We start from the raw sequence: 19,842 nt of genomic DNA on the forward strand, positions 1-19,842 counted from the left end.
CATTAGCCCCTCCTTGACCGACTTCTAGAATTGCCCCTGGTTGCCCCTCGCTGTAACAGTAACCTCAGACATTTTGCTGCTGCTGCAGTTATCTATGATGAAGTACTGTTTGAAAGAAGCTACAATGTGGTGCAAAAATTTGCAACCTGCTTTAAATGTTCAGAAATGTAAAATTGTGCGCTTAACAAAACAAAAACAAAAACATTGTATCCTATGACTATAATATCAATGAGTCACTGTTGGAACTGGCCGACTCGTACGAATACCTGGGCGTAACACACTGTAGGTATATAAAATGAACTGATCAGGCTCAGTTGTGGGTAAAGCAGGTGGTAGATTTCACTTTATTGATAGAATACTGGGGAAGTGCAATCAGTCTGCAAAGGAGATTGCTTACAAATCACTCGTGTGACTAGTTCTAGAATGTTACATAACTGTGTGGCACCTGTAACAAGTAGGGTTAACAGAGGATACTGAACATGTGCAGACAAGGGCAGCACGAACGTTCACAGGTTTGTTTGATCCTTGGCAGACTCTTGAAGACAGACTGGAAGACTCTTGAAGATAGGCGTAAACAATCTTGAGGAAGACTACTAGCAAAGTTTCAAGAACCAGCTTGAAATGGTGACTCAAAAAATATACTACAGACCCCTACATGTCACTCATGTAGGGATCATGAGGATAAGGTTAGAATAATTACTGCATGCACAGAGGCATTCAAGCAATCATTCTTCCCATGCTCCATACGAGAATAGAATAGCAAGAAACCTCAATAGCTGGTACAATGACACACCTGACAGAGGTTTCCAGAGTACAGATGTGGCTGTAGGTGTAGATTATGAAACTTAGATGAATATAGTCTGGGTAATTTTCATTACATTTTGTAAAAAAGCTCCACTTTTGTGTCACACAGTTACATAATTTTGCGGTACATACAGTGGTATATGCAGATACTGGCTTCACACTGTGTTGTGAATAGTGTTAGTAATGCTGAAGTTTGACTGCACAAACAGTGAAAATGTAGTAAATGACAAACCTTTTTTTTATTTCATCATTTTGTGGTGGGTGTTGGTGAGAAAAAGCTTCATAAAGGTTTTGAAATTATGTGTAAAGTTTGTTGCAAGTTGCAATGTGATTAAACAGAAAAAGTGCTCTTTAGTACTTGTACACATAAATTTTAGTTTTTAAGACAATATTTACAAATTTGAAAAACAGACTAAGTCTTGTATATATTCCTTGTTACCACATGTTGTGGTTTTCTTGGTTTTTTTATTGCACTTGTTTTCTTTCACAGTTTGTCATCTGCAACCATATAGAAGTAAATATAGAAAAGTTACTTGCATCAAAATTTTACAACTCAAAATGTTACAGTTAGGCCAAATATTAACAAGCCATAGCATTCCCTGTTGTAAATGTCAATGTAAATAATTTTTCTATGTTAAGTTCTACATGGTTGTAAATGACAAACTGTGAAAGAAAACAAGTGCAATAAAAAACATAAAAACCCAAGAAAACCACAGCATGTGGTAAAAAGGTATACATACAAAACTTAGCCTATTTTTCAAATTTGTACATAGTCTTAAAAACTCAAATTTATGTGTGTACAAGTAGTATACAGCATTTCTTCCTGTTTAATAGAAAAAAAATGAGTTCACTGATGACACTGAAAATTCAGCAAAACATGTCTGGGAAATAGCATAAAGATGAAAAAATGTGTTTTGCTCAAAGTTGGACCCCCTCCAAAAACAAATATATTTTTAAGCAAAAATGCACAGAAGAACTTCAACCTCAAGATGATTATTTAGTAATATAGATCATTGCTATAGACATGGCTATTTTATTTCAGAGGTGTGTTCAAACTAAAGGGATGCCACTGTCAGATGTATGTTGGCTCAGACATTCCAATTGTCATCTGTTACAGTCCAAAATGTCAATTATACTCTCGTCTTTGTTTTGTTTCCTTCAGTTCGTTTCATTTATTTTTCCTCAAACTGCAAAAATGAGGGCCTTAAATTGCACATACTTTAATGCAACTGGAAGAAAGCGGCACAAATAGCAGATAGCAGATGTTTACCATGTGGCCCTGATTCATGAACACTATTTATCTGAAGGGGCAGTTGGAGAAAATGAAGGTAAGTCGATATATGCTAGAATTCTGAAAAACTCCAGAACGTGCATTTAAGTCAAAAATGGAATTTCATTCATGCTGATGGTGGATTTTTGCCCCAGGGACTCGGCTACCATCAGAATGAAAGAGTGTGAGGAAGGAAGCACAAAAGGAGACTTTTCTTATGAGGACAGTACTCTCCTTCCCAGGAAATGAGAAGAATGGTAGACAGCTGCCCACAGCTGCCCACAGCAGAATGAATAACTGTTGGCCAGTTGTGGTGCCAATGCCCACAACCTGGTGTGTGCAAGCAGCAACAATGACAGCAGATTTGAGTAGCTAATCCAATATCTACTCAAGAGAAACTTGGAAATCTTGAACAGGGGTAGGGAACCTACCTTCAGGAACAGAAGAAGGGAAGAAGTGGTTGACATAATTCTAATGGGTAGGTATGTCAAACAATGGCATGTGGCATTGAAGGCATTTTTATTTGATCAAATGTATATCAAATTTGAGGTTGAAATGGGTGTTACATAGAAAACAGCCAACTTGAATCCTAGGAAAACAGACTACGAGTTCTATAGGAAAGACCAAAACTTTAAACTTACCTGAAGCCAGAACTTCGGTAAGAAATTCTCATTGAAGAGATATATACTAGAGGCTACTTTTGCCGATGATACACAGTACCATTTATGAGGAAGCATCCAGAACATGTACTGGAATCTCAAGCTTCTTGGCAAAACTCTGCCAGTGGAGGAGGTAGTGAAGTGAATGTGAAACTACCAATGGACCCTCACACGTTCCAAGGCAAGAGTTACTCTTGCGAGCACAAGAAAGGTGTGTGGTAAAAACTGAGGTCTAAACCCCTGGAGTACGGGTTGGATATAAACCACTGTAATATGACCTACAATAATTTGCGAAGCTACAGTAAGGTAGAATAAAGTACAACAGGAGGTGGCTGCTTAGGAGCTTGGCCTGCTTAGCCTTGACAGGCAGAATTAGCAGCACACCCACTGTTGGGATGGAGACCATGCTGCACATCCCCCATTACATCTTGGGTTATAATGGAGGCAGCAGGGGGCAAATGGATTAAAAACTGGAAATAACTGGAGGCATTTAGGATATCTAGAAGCTCTCACCAATATGCTGAGTATGGTAAATGTAGGAATGGTCAGGGAAATGCCATCTGACCATACAATAACTTTCAGCTGCTTCAATAATCCTTTCCATCTATTAGTTTGAAGAAACGAACAGTGGAGGAATGAATGACATCATCATTTAGGGGGCGGGTCTGGTTTACTGATGGGTCAAAAACATATGAAGGTGCTGGGGTCGGGGTATACCGTGTACAGCCTGGACTAGAGAGAGAAATACCTCTAGGGAAACTGGCCAGAGTATTCCAGGGGTAAATATCCACCATCGGAATGTGCACAAAGGAGTATTTGCCTGTGTTCTACAAGGATCATAGCATCTTATTCTGACAGCCAAGTGCTCTGAAATTGCTATCAACCCCAGAAACGAGATCAAAGATCGCAGCAGAATGCCATGATAGCCTTATGAGACTAGTGGAAAGCAACAGGATAAATCTGCTGTGGATCCCCAGTCACTCAGGAATCAGTGGCAATGAGCATGCTGATAGGTTGGCCAGGACACGTGCAATGACTCCATTTATTGGACTGCAACCTGTCCTAACAGTCACCAAGGCGATGGTAAAATCAAAACTACGTAGTTGGATCAGAAGGCAGCACATATAGTATTGGACTATGATCCAAAAATTCCAATACAAAGCAATGGAGGTCAAAAGAATATGTGGGTCACTCACTCCCGAAGAAATCGTGTCTAATAAGGAACTAGTAAAGAGTTTCCTACTACTCTTTAAGGGTAGTGGTTCACTTTATTAGATTCACAGGGAGCAAACCGTTACAACATACTCAGTTTCAGTGTGGGCAGTAGTGGACTAAGACCACTGTTGCTTTTGTCTCGCTGTACAAATCGAATCAAATCAACATGTAACATATAATTCAAAACATGTATGCACATAGTCATCGCTCACCTAGAACCTACAAGGGTGGTTTGGAAAGTTCTCAGAATCACCACAAGAGGTCAGCACTAGTGCTATGAGTTGCTCACGTGATATTCACTGGACTGTTGCCTATAAACACGTGCCACATCAATGCTCTTGGAAGAGAGTTGAGGTGATGACATGGTTCTGTTGTCGTTCCCACATAATGATTTGCAAAGATGGGAGGCGGGGGGGGGGGGGGGGAGATCGAGATTTGAACACTGATTAAGTACTTCGTAAAGAAACGTATGAAAGCAAAGGACGTTCATGCCGATTTCCAGAATACACTGGAGGACTCTGCTCCTTCATATTCAACTGATGCCAAGTGGACAAGTGAACTTAAATTTGTTCGGGAGCACTTAGATGATGATCTGTGCAGTGATCGGCCAAGATGTGTCACTACTGCAGAAATCATTGCAAAAGTGCAAAAAATGGTTATGGGAAATCTCTGATTGAAAGTGTGTGAAATTGCTCATGCTTGCCAGATGTCATCTGAAAGGATATATCACATTTTAACTGAATAATTAGAAATTAAAAAATTATCTGCAAGATGGGTGCCGCGATTCTTGATGCTGGATCAAAAACACATGGGAATGGACATATCAGAACAATGTTTGACGCGTTTTAGGAGAAACAAACAAAATTTTTTATGCCGGCTTGGACCACAGATGAAACTTGGGTGCACTACTATACCCCAGAGACAAAACAACAGTCAAAGCAGTGGACACACGCTGATTCTCCGCCATCAAAGAAAGTAAAGACAATTCCTTCGGTGGAAAAGGTCACGGCATCAGTGTTCTGGGATGTAAAGGGGATTCTGTTTGTAGATTATCTCCCCACTGGGCAAACAATTACTGGAGAATACTATGCTAACCTCCTGGACAAATTGCAACTAAAGATACGCGAAAAAAAGGCAGGTTTAGCAAGGTAGAAACTCAAACTCATCTTCCACCAAGACGACGTGCACCCGCACGCGTGTGCTGTAGCCATGACAAAATTATGCTAACTAAGGTATGATTTATTGCCACACCAGCCTTATTCACCTGATATGGCTGATATCCATATTCATATTAACACGAAAAGACATTACTTTGTATACACAGATGAAGTATGGTGATTGCTGGGGCATAAAAGTAATTTATCTTAAAAATACTAAATGGACATCACCCATTAAATATAACACGTTTCAAGTGTATCAAAACTGGAAATTTTAGTATTAGACCCTCCCCCCCTTGTCAAGTAAAATTTATGCAGAAGCCCATATGTACACACACATATGTACAAAAAGAAGCACCCATAATACATAGCCGGATGTCAATGCAACTTTGTACAAATACTCATACCATCAGTGGGTGTGTAAATGATCGCAGTTGTAATTCTCTGTGATATGTAGAACAGCCACCAGAGTGCAATAGTATTGCTCATATGTAGTGTTGTCACCAGGCCAGGTAGGGTGTAAATAACGTGTTAACGGTGTATTGACGCTGAGTGAGCAATGGGAAGAACACGGACATGCTACATACTCGTGTGAGATGTGGGGCATCCAGTACGACAGCGGCCCGATGTCAACCGCATGGGAATGTGACGGCAGTGAGCACATCGTAACCCCCTCAAATCTGTGCCTGCCATCTCTCAGACCAAGTAATGGACCCTCTGAAACATTCTCTGTCATCCCACACGGTTGGTAGGAGACTAGCAGCAGCCGGACTAGAGAATTACCACCCTATGTATAGGCTGCAATAACATCACAACACAAACGGCTGCATCTGGAGTGGCATCGCCACTGGAAAGCACGGACTGCTGACAAATGGCGTCACACTGTACTGAGTGACAAACCGCAGTCCAGCACTACCCCAGACGACCACCATTGGCAATCATGACAGTGACCTGGGTAGAGGTCCCATTCTTCCAAAGTTTTGGAGAGGCACAGTGTTGTTAATCTTGGCGTCAAAGTGTGGGGAACCATCGGGTGCGATTTCAGATCGCAGCTGGTAGTGCCCGAGTTAACTCCGACGCCACAACAGTACGTCACTGAGATCCTGCATTCTCGTATGGTATGTCTCATGTGACAGTTTCGTGGTGTCATTTTTCAACAGTACAACAGTTGTCCAACTGTGGTACGTATCTCTCTGATCTGTCTGCATGACGTTTAGGTACTTTCATGAAAAGTCAGATCTGTCCCAATAGAACGTATAGGATCAGCATTGACATCAAATACATTCCAGAGGCAGTAACCAGGATATCAAGGACCAATTACAACAGCTGTCAGTCAGTTGGCTTTGGGAGAGGTTATAATGGCTTGAGGACACTCTTCCCAATTGAATCAGTGCATGCATCCAAGCCAGAGGGGGTGAAAGTACGAGGGTGCTCATACAGCCATGTTCTTTGAAAATTTTACTTGATAAGGTAATCACTCAAATAATATCACACAACCCCCTCAACCTGTGACGTGTGTGTGTGTGTGTGTGTGTGTGTGTGTGTGTGTGTGTGTGTGTGTGTGGCCATTCGCATGTCGATGTATACCCACAATGCATCTTGAATCTACATCGGTGTGTACTGTGATATGTCATGCCACAACATGTAAAATAGAACTGTGCACAAAATTTGACCTGACCACAGCTAAAATCTTACAACCTAGAATCCAGGCGTAACTCAGGAGCCAATTCAGAACTAGAATTTGTGTGTGTCTGTTCTAACTCAAAATTTTAAAAAAATCATCAAAGATCTTCTACATGAGTTACTGGATAGGTACCTTAAATCACAGAATATCAAGGTAACAATCTACTCTCACCCCCTAACAATGAGAGTACCGTGAGAATGGTGATTTGTCAGTACCCTGTTCAGTTTAATTCAACTTACGAAATTAACTGCTAGATGGTGCTAGTATGTTCAGTGTTGACATTAGACATTTCGGTTTAAGTTGTTGTTGTTGTTGTTGTGGTCTTCAGTCCCGAGACAGGTCTGATGCAGCTCTCCATGCTACTCTATCCTGTGCAAGCTTCTTCATCTCCCAATACGTACTGCAGCCTACATCCTTCTGAATCTGTTTAGTGTATTCATCTCTTGGTCTCCCTCTACGATTTTTACCCTCCACGCTGCCCTCCAATACTAAATTGGTGATCCCTTGGTGCCTCAGAACGTGTCCTACCAACCAATGCCTTCTTCTAGTCAAGTTGTGGCACAAACTTCTCTTCTCCCCAATCCTATTCAATACTTCCTCATTAGTTACGTGATCTACCCATCTAATCTTCAGCATTCTTCTGTAGCACCACATTTCAAAGGCTTCTATTCTCTTCTTGTCCAAACTATTTATCGTCCATGTTTCACTTCCATACATGACTACACTCCATACAAATACTTTCAGAAATGACTTCCTGACATTTAAATCTATACTCAATGTTAACAAATTTCTCTTCTTCAGAAACGCTTTCCTTGCTATTGCCAGTCTACATTTTATATCCTCTCTACTTTGACCATCAACAGTTACTTTGCTCCCCAAATAGCAAAACTCCTTTACTACTTTAAGTGTCTCATTTTATAATCTAATTCCCTCAGCATCGCCCGACTTAATTCGACTACATTCCATTATCCTTGTTTTGCTTTTGTTGATGTTCATCTTATATCCTCCCTTCAAGAAAGTGTCCATTCCGTTCAACTGCTCTTCCAAGTCCTTTGCTGTCTCTGACAGAATTACAATGTCATCGGCGAACCTCAAAGTTTTTATTTCTTCTCCATGGATTTTAATACCTACTCCGAATTTTTCTTTTGTTTCCTTTACTGCTTTCTCAATATACAGATTGAATAACATCGGGGAGAGGTTACAACCCTGTCTCACTCCCTTCCCAACCACTGCTTCCCTTTCATGTCCCTCGACTCTTATAACTGCCATCTGGTTTCTGCACAAATTGTAAATAGCCTTTCGCTCCCTGTATTTTACCCCTGCCACCCTCAGAATTTGAAAGAGAGTATTCCAGTCAACATTGTCAAAAGCTTTCTCCAAGTCTACAAATGCTAGAAACGTAGGTTTGCCTTTTCTTAATCTAGCTTCTAAGATAAGCGGTAGGGTCAGTATTGCCTCACATGTTCCCATATTTCTACGGAATCCAAACTGATCTTCCCCGAGGTTGACTTCTACCAGTTTTTCCATTCGTCTGTACAGAATTCACGTTAGTATTTTGCATCCATGACTTGTTAAACTGATAGTTCGGTAATTTTCACATCTGTCAACGCCTGCTTTCTTTGGGATTGGAATTATTATATTCTTCTTGAGGTCTGAGGGTATTTCGCCTGTCTCATACACTTTGTTCACCAGATGGTAGAGTTTTGTCAGGACTGGCTCTGCCAAGGCTATCAGTAGTTCTAATGGAATGTTGTCTACTCCCGGAGCCTTGTTTCGACTTAGGTCTTTCAGTGCTCTATCAAATTCTTCACGCAGTATCGTATCTCCCATTCCATCTTCATCTACATTCTCTTCCATTTCATAATATTGCCCTCAAGAACATCGCCCTTGTATAGTCCCTCTATATACTCCTTCCACCTTTCTGCTTTCCCTTCTTTGCTTAGAACTGGGTTTCCATCTGAGCCCTTGATATTCATACAAGTGGTTCTCTTCTCTCCAAAGGTCTCTTTAATTTTCCTGTAGGCAGTATCTATCTTACCCCTAGTGAGGTAAGCCTCTATATCCTTACATTTGTCCTCTCATTTGTCGATTTATGTGTACAGTGATAATTATTGACTTTTGAGTGTTGTTGCAGTGAATTATCAGTGAATGTTTGTTTGTTGAGATCGTGCTTCATAATATTTGTTTACATTCTGTTATTTCATCCTATATTGTTGTTTTTGGGCAGCATTCTTATTTAATATTGTTTCTAAGCTATTTTTCTTTAAGTTAGTGTTTGCAGTTTGTTTATTTCATGCACTTTTGTGTTAAAAATTGAGTCCAACACCTAGCATAAGTAGCGGACTTAATGATGATGAATTTCATGAGTTATTGGAAAATATTAGTGGTACAGAGTGTTTAGTGAAAGCAGGAGAGATTCACAAAGCGACAATGATGTTCTTGCTGATATACAGCCCACCTACAGTCTCTAATGGTCTCAATGATTTCTGATGACCACTAAGGTATTGTCTTCCATCAGAGCGGGCGTGAGGAACAGGGGATCAAGGCAGGAGTGCCATGGAGTGACACAGAGAGAGGGACAGGAAGATCAAGAAGTGGTCACTATCACACAGGTCATATGGATTCTTCAGTGGATGGATGGGAGAAGACAAGGGCTGCAGATGGGAAGATCAATGGCCAAGAAAGTACTGTGAACACAATTAAGTGTGTGGGGGGCATCAGTATTGATGAGGCAATGGTCAAGTTGTGCCAGTAAGTTTTCAAAGTCTTGACCGCACCCAGTGATAGCGATCCCACCCCCCAAAGGGTTATGGGCAATGAAATCACCCAAGATTAGGAAAGGTAGGGAAAGCTGAGAAACCAACACAAACAATACATTCTGAGTCTCTTCACGATTGGGGGAGGGGGGGGGGGGGGGGGTGACTGCTGCAGATGGTAGTATCCTGAAATGCTCTTACCTGAACACAGCCACAGCCTCCAAAGGGATATTAAGAGACCCAAGTTCATTAAATAAGAGTGTCCAGAACCTATGTGCAAAATACTGCCCAACACCCTGTCATAGGTAGCATGATTCTTATAATATCCCCCCAATATCCATGTAAGGCTGGTTTCTGCATTGCTGGAAACCAATTCCTGAAGGGCAATGCAGAAGGCACCGGGAATATGTACTGTGAGGTCGTGAAGGGGCCAAGCAGGTGGGTTATGTCACCTGCTGTCACTGGCTGAGGTGTTAAGGCATCAACACACACAGGTTTCGGGTTCCGTTGCGTGGTGCAATCCAGGGTCTCAGGGGCCGTTGGTACCTCTGCCTCAGCCACAAGTGGAACAGTCGGAATCTGGTGGTTTGGGCGCCACTGGAATCTCCTTCTTGGAGGACTTGTTCTTACCTTTCCTCTCCTTAGAAGATATGGCAGTTGTAGACTGGCAGAAGCCTCAGATGGAAGTGTCCCAAGAGACCCCTACCTGCCAAGATAAATCAGAGGAAGGTGATTTATCTCTGGGTGCAAAATGGGGACCAATGCACCAGTGGGTGAGAAGCCAACAATCCCATAGTAGATGAAAGGAAAGCAGCATTAGGAGAGCCCCCAACCATGAGGGGGCCGGCATGTTTGGTCGAGCAGCCCTTGAAATGAAACGAGCGCTGTATTGTGTGAGATACAGAGGCGAGCAAGTGTGCTAGGACTTGCCCCAGTTCACTGCTACTAGCGCCACGTCACCTTAAGGCGTCCACGTGTAGCACACAAGTATTGCACCACAATTAAATATAAAATTAAAAGTCAAACTTTCTGTTTACACCTTGTCAACGTATATCTTATTGTAATAATGTTTTAAATATTAAGTGTTAATGTAATTAAACTAATAGTTTCCATAAAAATGCAGTTTTAAGAAAAAAATAAGTAGCGCTAAATAATAAAGCTAGAAAGCCAGAATTTGGTCAGAATGTGACTTTGGAGGTAAGAAATACAGTTTTGATCAAAATTGATCCACTTTTCATTTTAGAGATTTTTGTGACGGCCTTCGTAGCGACTACACTTCGCTGTAGAAACGGCCTACGAAGTCACCGCCACACTTTTAATAGCGGGCCGACCGGTCCGCTGGAACAGTGAACAGAAAGATGAAAACCCAAACACTCGGATTAAATGAAAGTCGGTACTTATCTTTATTAACGACGATACAGAACACAGTGGTGAACATGGTCTACAGAAATCTGTCTAGTTCGAGTCGGAGCGGCTTGGTCAGCGTCGGCTGACGACAAACAACAACTCTGCTGCGATGAACACACAACTGACTAGCAGGTACACAATTCGGTGGCGAGTATACAACTGAGCGGCGAATCCAGAACTGTCCTAGCGCTCGCGACTCCAGCGCTTAAGAAGCCAGAAGCCAGCGGTGGCGCGCGCAGACTTGCGGCAATTTCCTGTATCGCTGGCGCTGCTTACGCGGACGGCGTCCGGACTTTGATGCTGCCAACCTTTTTGGCAGCGGGCTCGGTTGGCATTACTGGCTAGGATATAACAGAGATGGCTGCCACTTCCCCAATCTTGTCTTCTAATTTCTTCACAAAGAATAAAGGCTTTGTGGCGAGAAGGAATCCCCATCAGTCCTGCAAACTAAGTATTGCAGGGAGAATTGCTCTGCTTGCTACTTAGCCCAAGGTTTTTCTCATGGCATAGAAAGGGAAGAGAGCATTGTAGGGTTATATCTGTCTATAGTAAAAGAGGACTTTCATTCCATAGAGACATAGAAGAACTGGTTTAAATTCTCAGGCAATAAGCTGAAAATGTAGCCCCATTGAACCCACATAAAAGACATGTCTGGTGGAACTCAGAATGTGACAAAATTCATGAAGAAAGACATCATGCATGGTTAAAATTTCAAACACACAAAACAGAAGAAAATGCTACCAACCTCAAAAATATCAGGAAAAAGTTCACACAAGTTATCAGGCAAACCAAGAGACAATCACAGAAAGATCTAATCGACTCAATAGAAGAAAATTACCATAAAACCAATTCCACAAAATGTTTGGAAGACAATTACAAAAATTTGCCCCTCCCACATTAATGCTGAAAAGGGAAGATGGGAAAATGGCAAATAATGACAAAGAAAATGCCGAAATCATGGCAAAAGCATCCAGTAAACTTTTGAATTGTGAAGCAGCCCAGGAACTTTTAGCAATTAACACCCATCAAGACTCTACCTGATCTCGTAAATCCTCCAACAATCCAAGAAGTGGAAACGGCACTAAGAGAGATGCAAAATTATAAGGCATGAGGAGAAGACCAAGTTTTTGCAGAAATGTGGAAATATACCAGTGATATAGTTCGAACATCCTTACACATAGCCCTAAAAAAAGTCTGGCTAACAGAAAAGTTTCCCAAACATTGGACCACAGCCATAACCCACCCACTCCACAAAAAAGGAGATAGAAGCAACCCAGATAATTAAAGAGGCATCTCTCTCTTAGACTGTACATACAAGATTTTCTCCAGAATCCTATACAAGAGGATCAAAGAGCAACTAGAAGAAGAATTAGGTGAATAGCAAGGAGGCTTCAGACCTTGGAGAAGCTGTGCAGAACAGATCATCACTTTAAAATTAGCCATAGCATATTACAAGAAATGAAATAAAGCTCTTGTAATAACCTTCAAGAACTTTAAAAAAGCATATGACTGTAGTCATAGACCTTCAATGTTAAAAATCTTAAGAAATTTCAGGCTCCATACAAAATTAATCAAATTGATAGAACTCACCTTAACCAACACTGCATCAAAAGTCAAGTTCAGGGGAGAACTCTCTGAGCCATTCATCATCAAAACAAGTTTAAGACAAGGAGATTACTTGGCACCCCTGCCGTTCAACTGTGCTTTAGAATATATAATGAGGGAATGGTACAAGATTAACCCAAAGAACATCCAAATTGGAAGACCCAAAGACAAAATAAGTTTAAATTGCCTAGGATTTGCTGATGACCTAGCTCTCTTGTCCAACATTATTCAGAAAACCAAAGAACAAGTTATCTCACTGTAGGAAATAGCACAGAAAATTGGTCTTGGAATGCCCTTTGAAAAAACAGTCATCATGTTAACTGACCCACCACTCAGCTACAGATTACACTAGAAGACCTAAGAAACAAAACTGACAAAACCAGGAAACTCACAGACAAACAAACCCGACTGCAAATGAGAATCAACAAACAGACAATAAGAAGGGTGATTTCTGATGGAGAAAGAAGGGTAAGATCCGAGAGAATGAAGAAGTACTGAGCTGACAGAAAACTGGAAAATTCTTTGTATAAAGTTGGCTAGAGTGGTTCCATGAAGGCCATAAAATCCGAGAGAGAGACTGCTGGGGCCTTATTGCCACCAATAGGAGATAACTTCATCTGCTTCATTTGCAGCTCATCCAACATGGTGCCACCGATTGGGGCACCACACGCACTCACAAATGGCTACCTTGCCAGAAATCCATTGCTTGGAGAGCCCTGCACAATCTGCACTTCTGGAGAAATCTGAAAATTGGTGGCAGGTCAAATCCAACAATTGGAACATGTGTCATGAAAAGTTGTAGAAAATACCAAAAGTGGAAACTTGAGTCCCAAATCATAAACCAGGTCCAAGCAGGGTCTGCACCAAGAAAACCATCCGACGAAGAGACAGAGGGGGGAAGTGGAAGTATAAGCTTGCAGCATGGAAAGGAAGTAATGCTGCAAAGGCTGGGGGCCCGTGGTAGCCAAGCATGTACTCACAAAAGAGTTGTGAGCCCACTAGAGGGATTAAGTGAAGGCCATTGAATACCGCGTTGTCTGTGGTGAGAGGTAATGCCTGAAATATGGTATTCTCTGCACACTCTTGACACTGGGCATCTCAGAATATTGAATATCCTACTGATTTCCAAAATGGAGTATTCACTGCATGTAACTCCCAACTACCAGTCCACGTTCGAAGTCTCTTCATTCCCATCATGTGCCCACAATCACATTGGACATCTTTCCTCTTCAATCACTTGACTACAAATGAAATCTCTGCCAATGCACTGCACACCTCAGTGTATATCATCACTCAACAATAATCATCTCTGACTCAAATAATTACAAAGCTTTTTTATAAAAGTGAAAACATCCAACCTAGAAACAGTGTTCAGTTCTCAAGTTAACATTTGTCAGCCAAAATTGCATATTTACAAGGAAGAGTACTTCATTGTATAAAATCCATGTTTCACTATCAGCTGCTTCAATTTTAAAGCCAAATATTAACTGGTTTCAGTCATGGGCCATCATCATGGATAAGGTTAAAATTGTTTAAGCCCCAATATTACATTTGTCATAACTTAAATAATGTGTAGAGCATATCATGAACATAAATATACGACACAGGACTTTCAGTAGCAAGCATATTAATACACACACATACAAAGCGTACACAGAGCAGTACTGAAGAAAAGATCAGGACTGTGACACCTCCACCAGTGCACTGTCCTTTTATACCTTGTGTACGTGATACTACAGCCATCTGTATATATGTACATCACTATCCTACAACTTCTATTATCTCACCTCAGTGTATATCCTCAATTCAACCATAATCATCTCTTACTCCAATAATTATGAATTTTTTTATACAAGCAAAAACAATTAGCCTAGAAACAGTGTTCAGTTTTCAAGTCAGATAAGTCAGCCAAAATTGCATATTTATAATATAGTACTCCTGATCTTTTCTTCAGTACTACTCTGTGTACACTTGGTATTAATGTGCTTGCTTCTAAAAGTCCTTTGCCATATATTGATGTTCGTGACATGCTTTACATGTTATTTAAGTAATTACAAATGTAATGTTGTGGCTTACACCATTTTAACCTTATCTGTGGAGATGGTCCACTGAAACTGGTTGATATTTGGGTTTAAAATAAAAGCAGATGATTCTCAAACTTGCATTATTACATTACTTGATGGCTATTGATAGCCACTTCCCAAAAATGATTGAAGTACCTCAAAACTATAAGAGAGCTAACAGTTTTACAGGGAAAAAAAAAAAAGAGTATAAAATTCATTTCAGATAGTTCCACACGTGTGGTGTTTCATCAAGTTCCCAAGTACAGTGCCAATAAATTAATCAACCAACACCAATTTACAGTGCTTTCACATCCGTATATCAACCAATAGGGGGCATCTTAGTTCCTACATCACTGAGGAATTTTATGGATAGTTTTACTCACCTCTATCTGCTTGTTTATCTGCTGTAGACGTGTGACGGGATCAAAATCATACTTGTCATCGTCGTAGTCATCGTCGTCTTCGTCATCGTCATCCTCAGTTCTGTAATAATCATTGACACTGCACAGCCTTGGGCTAGCGGAACGACATCTTCGCTGGACGCGCTTGGAACGACAATGGCATGCACTAAAGGCACTGCTCTGAAATTGTGACTTATTACAATGCTGCCATTTCCTCGCACTAGAGGTACGGTTGACTCCAACTACTGTTAACTCATTAGATTCACCTATTTGCTGCTCTGGTCTTATATCTGTAAGCGATTTACCCAGATTTCTTTGTCCTGTTACTGTTGTACTAGTACTGGAGTTCTTCCTTATACCCAATGGTGGGGTTTTGTGGAGAACACTAGAAGGACTACTACAAAGCCGAACATCAGTAATTATGCAGTCCTCCTCAGAATCATTGGTTCCACCATCACTTGTGTTGAGAGGTCTTGTTGCTGGGGACTTGTTGCTGGGGACACAATTTGATGGAGAGTGCAAATCTTTCCAACCTAACAGAGCTAGTTTGTTCGGTGCAACATTGTGCTGTTTGCAATTCATGGGAGAAGTAGAACTGAGCTTCGGTGACAAAATTAATTCTTTCCCATCGTCACTTGGAGTTGGCATCTCATCAAATGTTTCTTGGCGGCCTTTGTATTTCTTGGAATATTTAGGTGCAAAGCCAGCCTCTGCCTTCCGGTCCGCTTCTCTTACACGTTTCGTCCACTCTTCATAAAAGGGAGCATCCACCTCGTGGCACGGAACCACATTTCCATCATCCTCTGCTGCAACCAAACATTTCAGCCTCTAAAACAAAATACAGAAGAGTGTCACATAAACTTCACTTTCATACGTTACTTATCCAATTAACATGAATGCCGTGTTTACACACCATACAATATTTTCAAGAAATTAATTCTTTTTATTTATTTACACAATAACATTGAAAATAAAAATTACAAACAAAAAAGAAAAGAAGAGAAGAAGGATTTTAATTACAGACTAGCTGCGCCCAGCACATGTCATGCCTCTCTCTCTCTTTCTTTCTAAGTGGTTACTGCAATACAAAACAGACACTTTTACCTGTATGACATAAATGAAAGACCATTATTGTTTGTGCATTAATTATTTTGAAGAACTTTTTGCAAGTGCTTTAGGGCAAACAATATTCCTCGTCTTTCCATCTTCTGGAAAAATAAAAATCATTTTTAGGCTGTCCTCCTTGTGAGCAAGTAACTCATGATTGACCATGTGAGATGCATCAATTTTCCCAATTTAATCCACACAATTTCTTTCTGCCTGCAGTTTTGACCAATGTACAAATATTTCACATACATACATACATACAATATATCACACATATTTAATATATTTCACATAAATTTAATATATTTCACACAAATTTAATACATTTCACACACATTTAATATATTGCACACGTTTTATCCCTATCTCTGGCCAATTTTGCCATGCACCTTCATCTGAATTCTGAAGAAATTGATGATTCTGTCAGTAACTGATTGCTGTTTCAAGAAAAGGGACTGAAGCTGGTCTGCTATTCTAGAGAAGATATTAAATGTACCTGTGGTATTTAGTTGCGTGGCACAATCCTTTGACTCTGAAAAGTGATGTGGTTGATGCACTGAACAATGCACATTAGAGACAGATTGTGTTTCATAATTTTAAAGTATTTGACGTCAACTAATTACAGGAAAAAAATACCAATAGGTCATGTTTGGACATTTGGAGATTTGTACATGTGATTCCTTCACACACATGCACATGCGCATACACATACACAAATGCCACTAACAAACCTTCAGTATGTTAATGGTATGTTGTTATCTGGCCATAAGTAGAAGACGAGCTATAGAACTTCCACCAAAACCTCAATCAACAGTGCACTGCAAAATCAAATTTGCTATGAAGATAGAAAAGAATAGGTTATTGTCTTTTCTCGATGTGAAGGTTTACTGGAAGCCTTATGGTAAACTTGGCCACAGAGCATATAGAAAATTCACCAGCACAAATAACCTGCATGACTCCTCCCATTGTCACCATATGCACAAGAAATCCACCCTGCATACTTTAACCAAGGGGACCCACAGGATCAGCGATGAAGAACATTTTAAAAAGGAACTATGGTTATGGGATGAAGATGATCGAAAACGCTGTTGTGACAAAGGATGAAGGTAATAGGGAAGAGTAGACGGAAGTACAAAACAGGCCCCTATAACCTCATGTGCAAGGAGTCACTAAATCTGTGGGCAAAATTCTCTGCTGAGCAGATAACAAGCCAATTTTCCACAGCAACAACAAAATAAAAATTTGCTTTGGCTCAGCAAAAGATGCAGTCAACAAGGTACATACTGTCGGAGACTACAAAATTGGCTGCAAGTGCGGATTAGTGTATGTGTGTGGGATGGGGCAACTGATTAACACATGGATATCTGATATGAAAGATACACTCATCTGAGGCAACACATCAAGTCAGCAGGGGGCGGAGCATCAGGATGAGTGCAGCAAGCGGATTACAAATAGAGAAACACTTGTACTGGTGAAACAGTCACTTAGCTTGTGGATGAAGACTAGAGAGACAATACAAATAGCCAAGCAACGTACCAACATGAATAGAGAAGGCGGGTACAGACTTCCAGTGTGTCAGCTGCCAGCATTAACAGTGCTAAACGACAATAGCATTTGCAAAGCAACTCACACAGGTGTGCAAGAGACCACAGCAGCTGTAAGCACACAAGAGTACCGGCATGCCTCAGCGAGCAACAGGTAGCATGTAAACAGCACTAATTGACAACTGTGGCCTATTTCTCATTTGCCTATTTCCACCAATGATAAGAAATAAAACAAACATCAATAAAGACCGTCTAACACCCATCTTCCTTAGCCTCAATACCCTATCAGGTTAAGACCGATGACCACGCAGTCTGGTCTCCTTCCCCAAACCAACCAACCAACCTATCAGGTTATGGTAACAGCTTGTTCCACCACTATATAACAAGTTAAGTTTCTCTCATTCTGTAATCAGGCCAACACCCTGAGGAAGGCCATCTACAACAGTGATCGAAATGTTGGAGAATTTTACATACTGACAATGCAATCGCATACCCTGAAAAATTTTACTGACTATACCAACAGATGACTACAAATCCCATTCCTATCCTAAGTACACAACTGGACAGAAAACCGGAAAACAGATAGATAGATAGATAGATAGATAGATAGACAGACACACACACACACACACACACACACACACACACACACACACAAACTTGCACCAATATACAGGGTGTCCCACTCATCTTGACCACCCTAAATAACTGTTTGTCCAGATGCAAATTACAAAATGTTTCAAGCAAATGTTCTTTAGCTGTCGGGGGACATCAGTCAGCGTGATTGCCTTCATTGTAGCTTTGTTTTTTACAAAGATATGAACAGCAGTATGACTTTTTTAATTGGCACCCTGTATTTTTATTCAGTAATTCATTTCCTCTCCTAAAGACCTATTCAAAAATGTATCACAGTGTACCATTCACTCAAACACAATGTTATTAATTACATAACACAACATTGACGTTGACACTCCCAGCTCTTAGTGCAGATACTCGGGATAATGGAACACATCCACGTGCTGACGTTGACAGAGAACAAATGTAAACATAAGTAGAATGCACACCCGTCATTCCGTCAACCATCGTCAGTTGGAGAGTTGTGCGAGTAGAATGTACACCAATGAAGAGAAGGTAGAAATAGTACTCATCTATGGGGAACGTAAGTTAGCAGAACAGTAATTGCAATACTGTTTTCTTATGTACGGGTACATTTAGTACAGTAGTTTAGTCCTTTTAAAGGCTGTTGTGTAGAGTAGGTGTACAGTAAAGGCTGTCCTTCCTACAAACTGCATCGATATAACATTTCTTTTATTATTGTTGTTGTTGAAGGTAAGCGAAATGCTATGCAGGCAGCGAAACTGTACAGAGAGCGATATCCTGGCAAGAACACACCTTCCTGACAGATGTTTTCTCGTCTTGTTGTGACACTTCAGGAAACGGGAAGTTTCAACCCATGACAACGCAATCGTAGGCGCACAGATGAAGCTGCCGAAGTTACTGTTCTCGTTTCCATAGCTATGAAGCCACATGTGAGCACAGGACAGCTAGGACACGAGATTGGCACTTCTAAAACCAGTGTACATCGTATTCCTACACATCACCAGTTCCATCCTTACTACATACACCTACATCAAGAATTGCACAGGAATGATTTCCAGAATCGTGTACGGTTATGTCAGTGGGCACATCAGCTAATCCTCGCCAACCCAAACTACTTCTCCAATGTTCTATTTACCGATGAATGTTACTTCTCAAACAAAGGAGAGGTAAATACCAGGAACATGTATTATTGGTCCAGCGACAATCCACGATGGCTTAGACAGGTGGAACATCAGCGTCAATGGAGAATTAACGTCTGGTGTGTGATGCTTGATACTACAATTATTGGCCCTTATTTCATCAATGGGAGCCTAAACAGCACAGCATATGCCAACTTTCTCAGACAAATTCTTCCTCCTCCTCTGGATGAAGTGCCGCTAAAGCCGTCGGCACACGGACCGTTCATTTGAACATTGAGCGTGTCGAGTTTCTGACGTCAGAGCATGGAATAGCACATCCGGAAGTCTTTCCGAACGTGCAGAGCGATATCTAGCATGTCAAATATTTTGAGCGTGCGTCTGAGCGTTAACCAATAAGATGGCAGAACGTCACCTACGTCACATACACGCCA

At 40.9% G+C, this 19,842-nt stretch overlaps 1 protein-coding gene across 1 annotated transcript in view; it reads right to left on the bottom strand.

The window, feature by feature from the left end:
• Positions 1-19,842, bottom strand: part of LOC126210488 (uncharacterized) — a 347,809-nt gene that overhangs the window by 92,950 nt on the left and 235,017 nt on the right. The window contains exon 32 of the mRNA XM_049939722.1: positions 15,004-15,849. Within this exon, the coding sequence (XP_049795679.1) occupies positions 15,004-15,849 (846 nt within the window). The remainder of the gene's footprint in view (positions 1-15,003; positions 15,850-19,842) is intronic.

This window comes from Schistocerca nitens, chromosome 10, assembly GCF_023898315.1.
Source record: "Schistocerca nitens isolate TAMUIC-IGC-003100 chromosome 10, iqSchNite1.1, whole genome shotgun sequence".
Classification (NCBI taxonomy): domain Eukaryota; kingdom Metazoa; phylum Arthropoda; class Insecta; order Orthoptera; family Acrididae; genus Schistocerca; species Schistocerca nitens.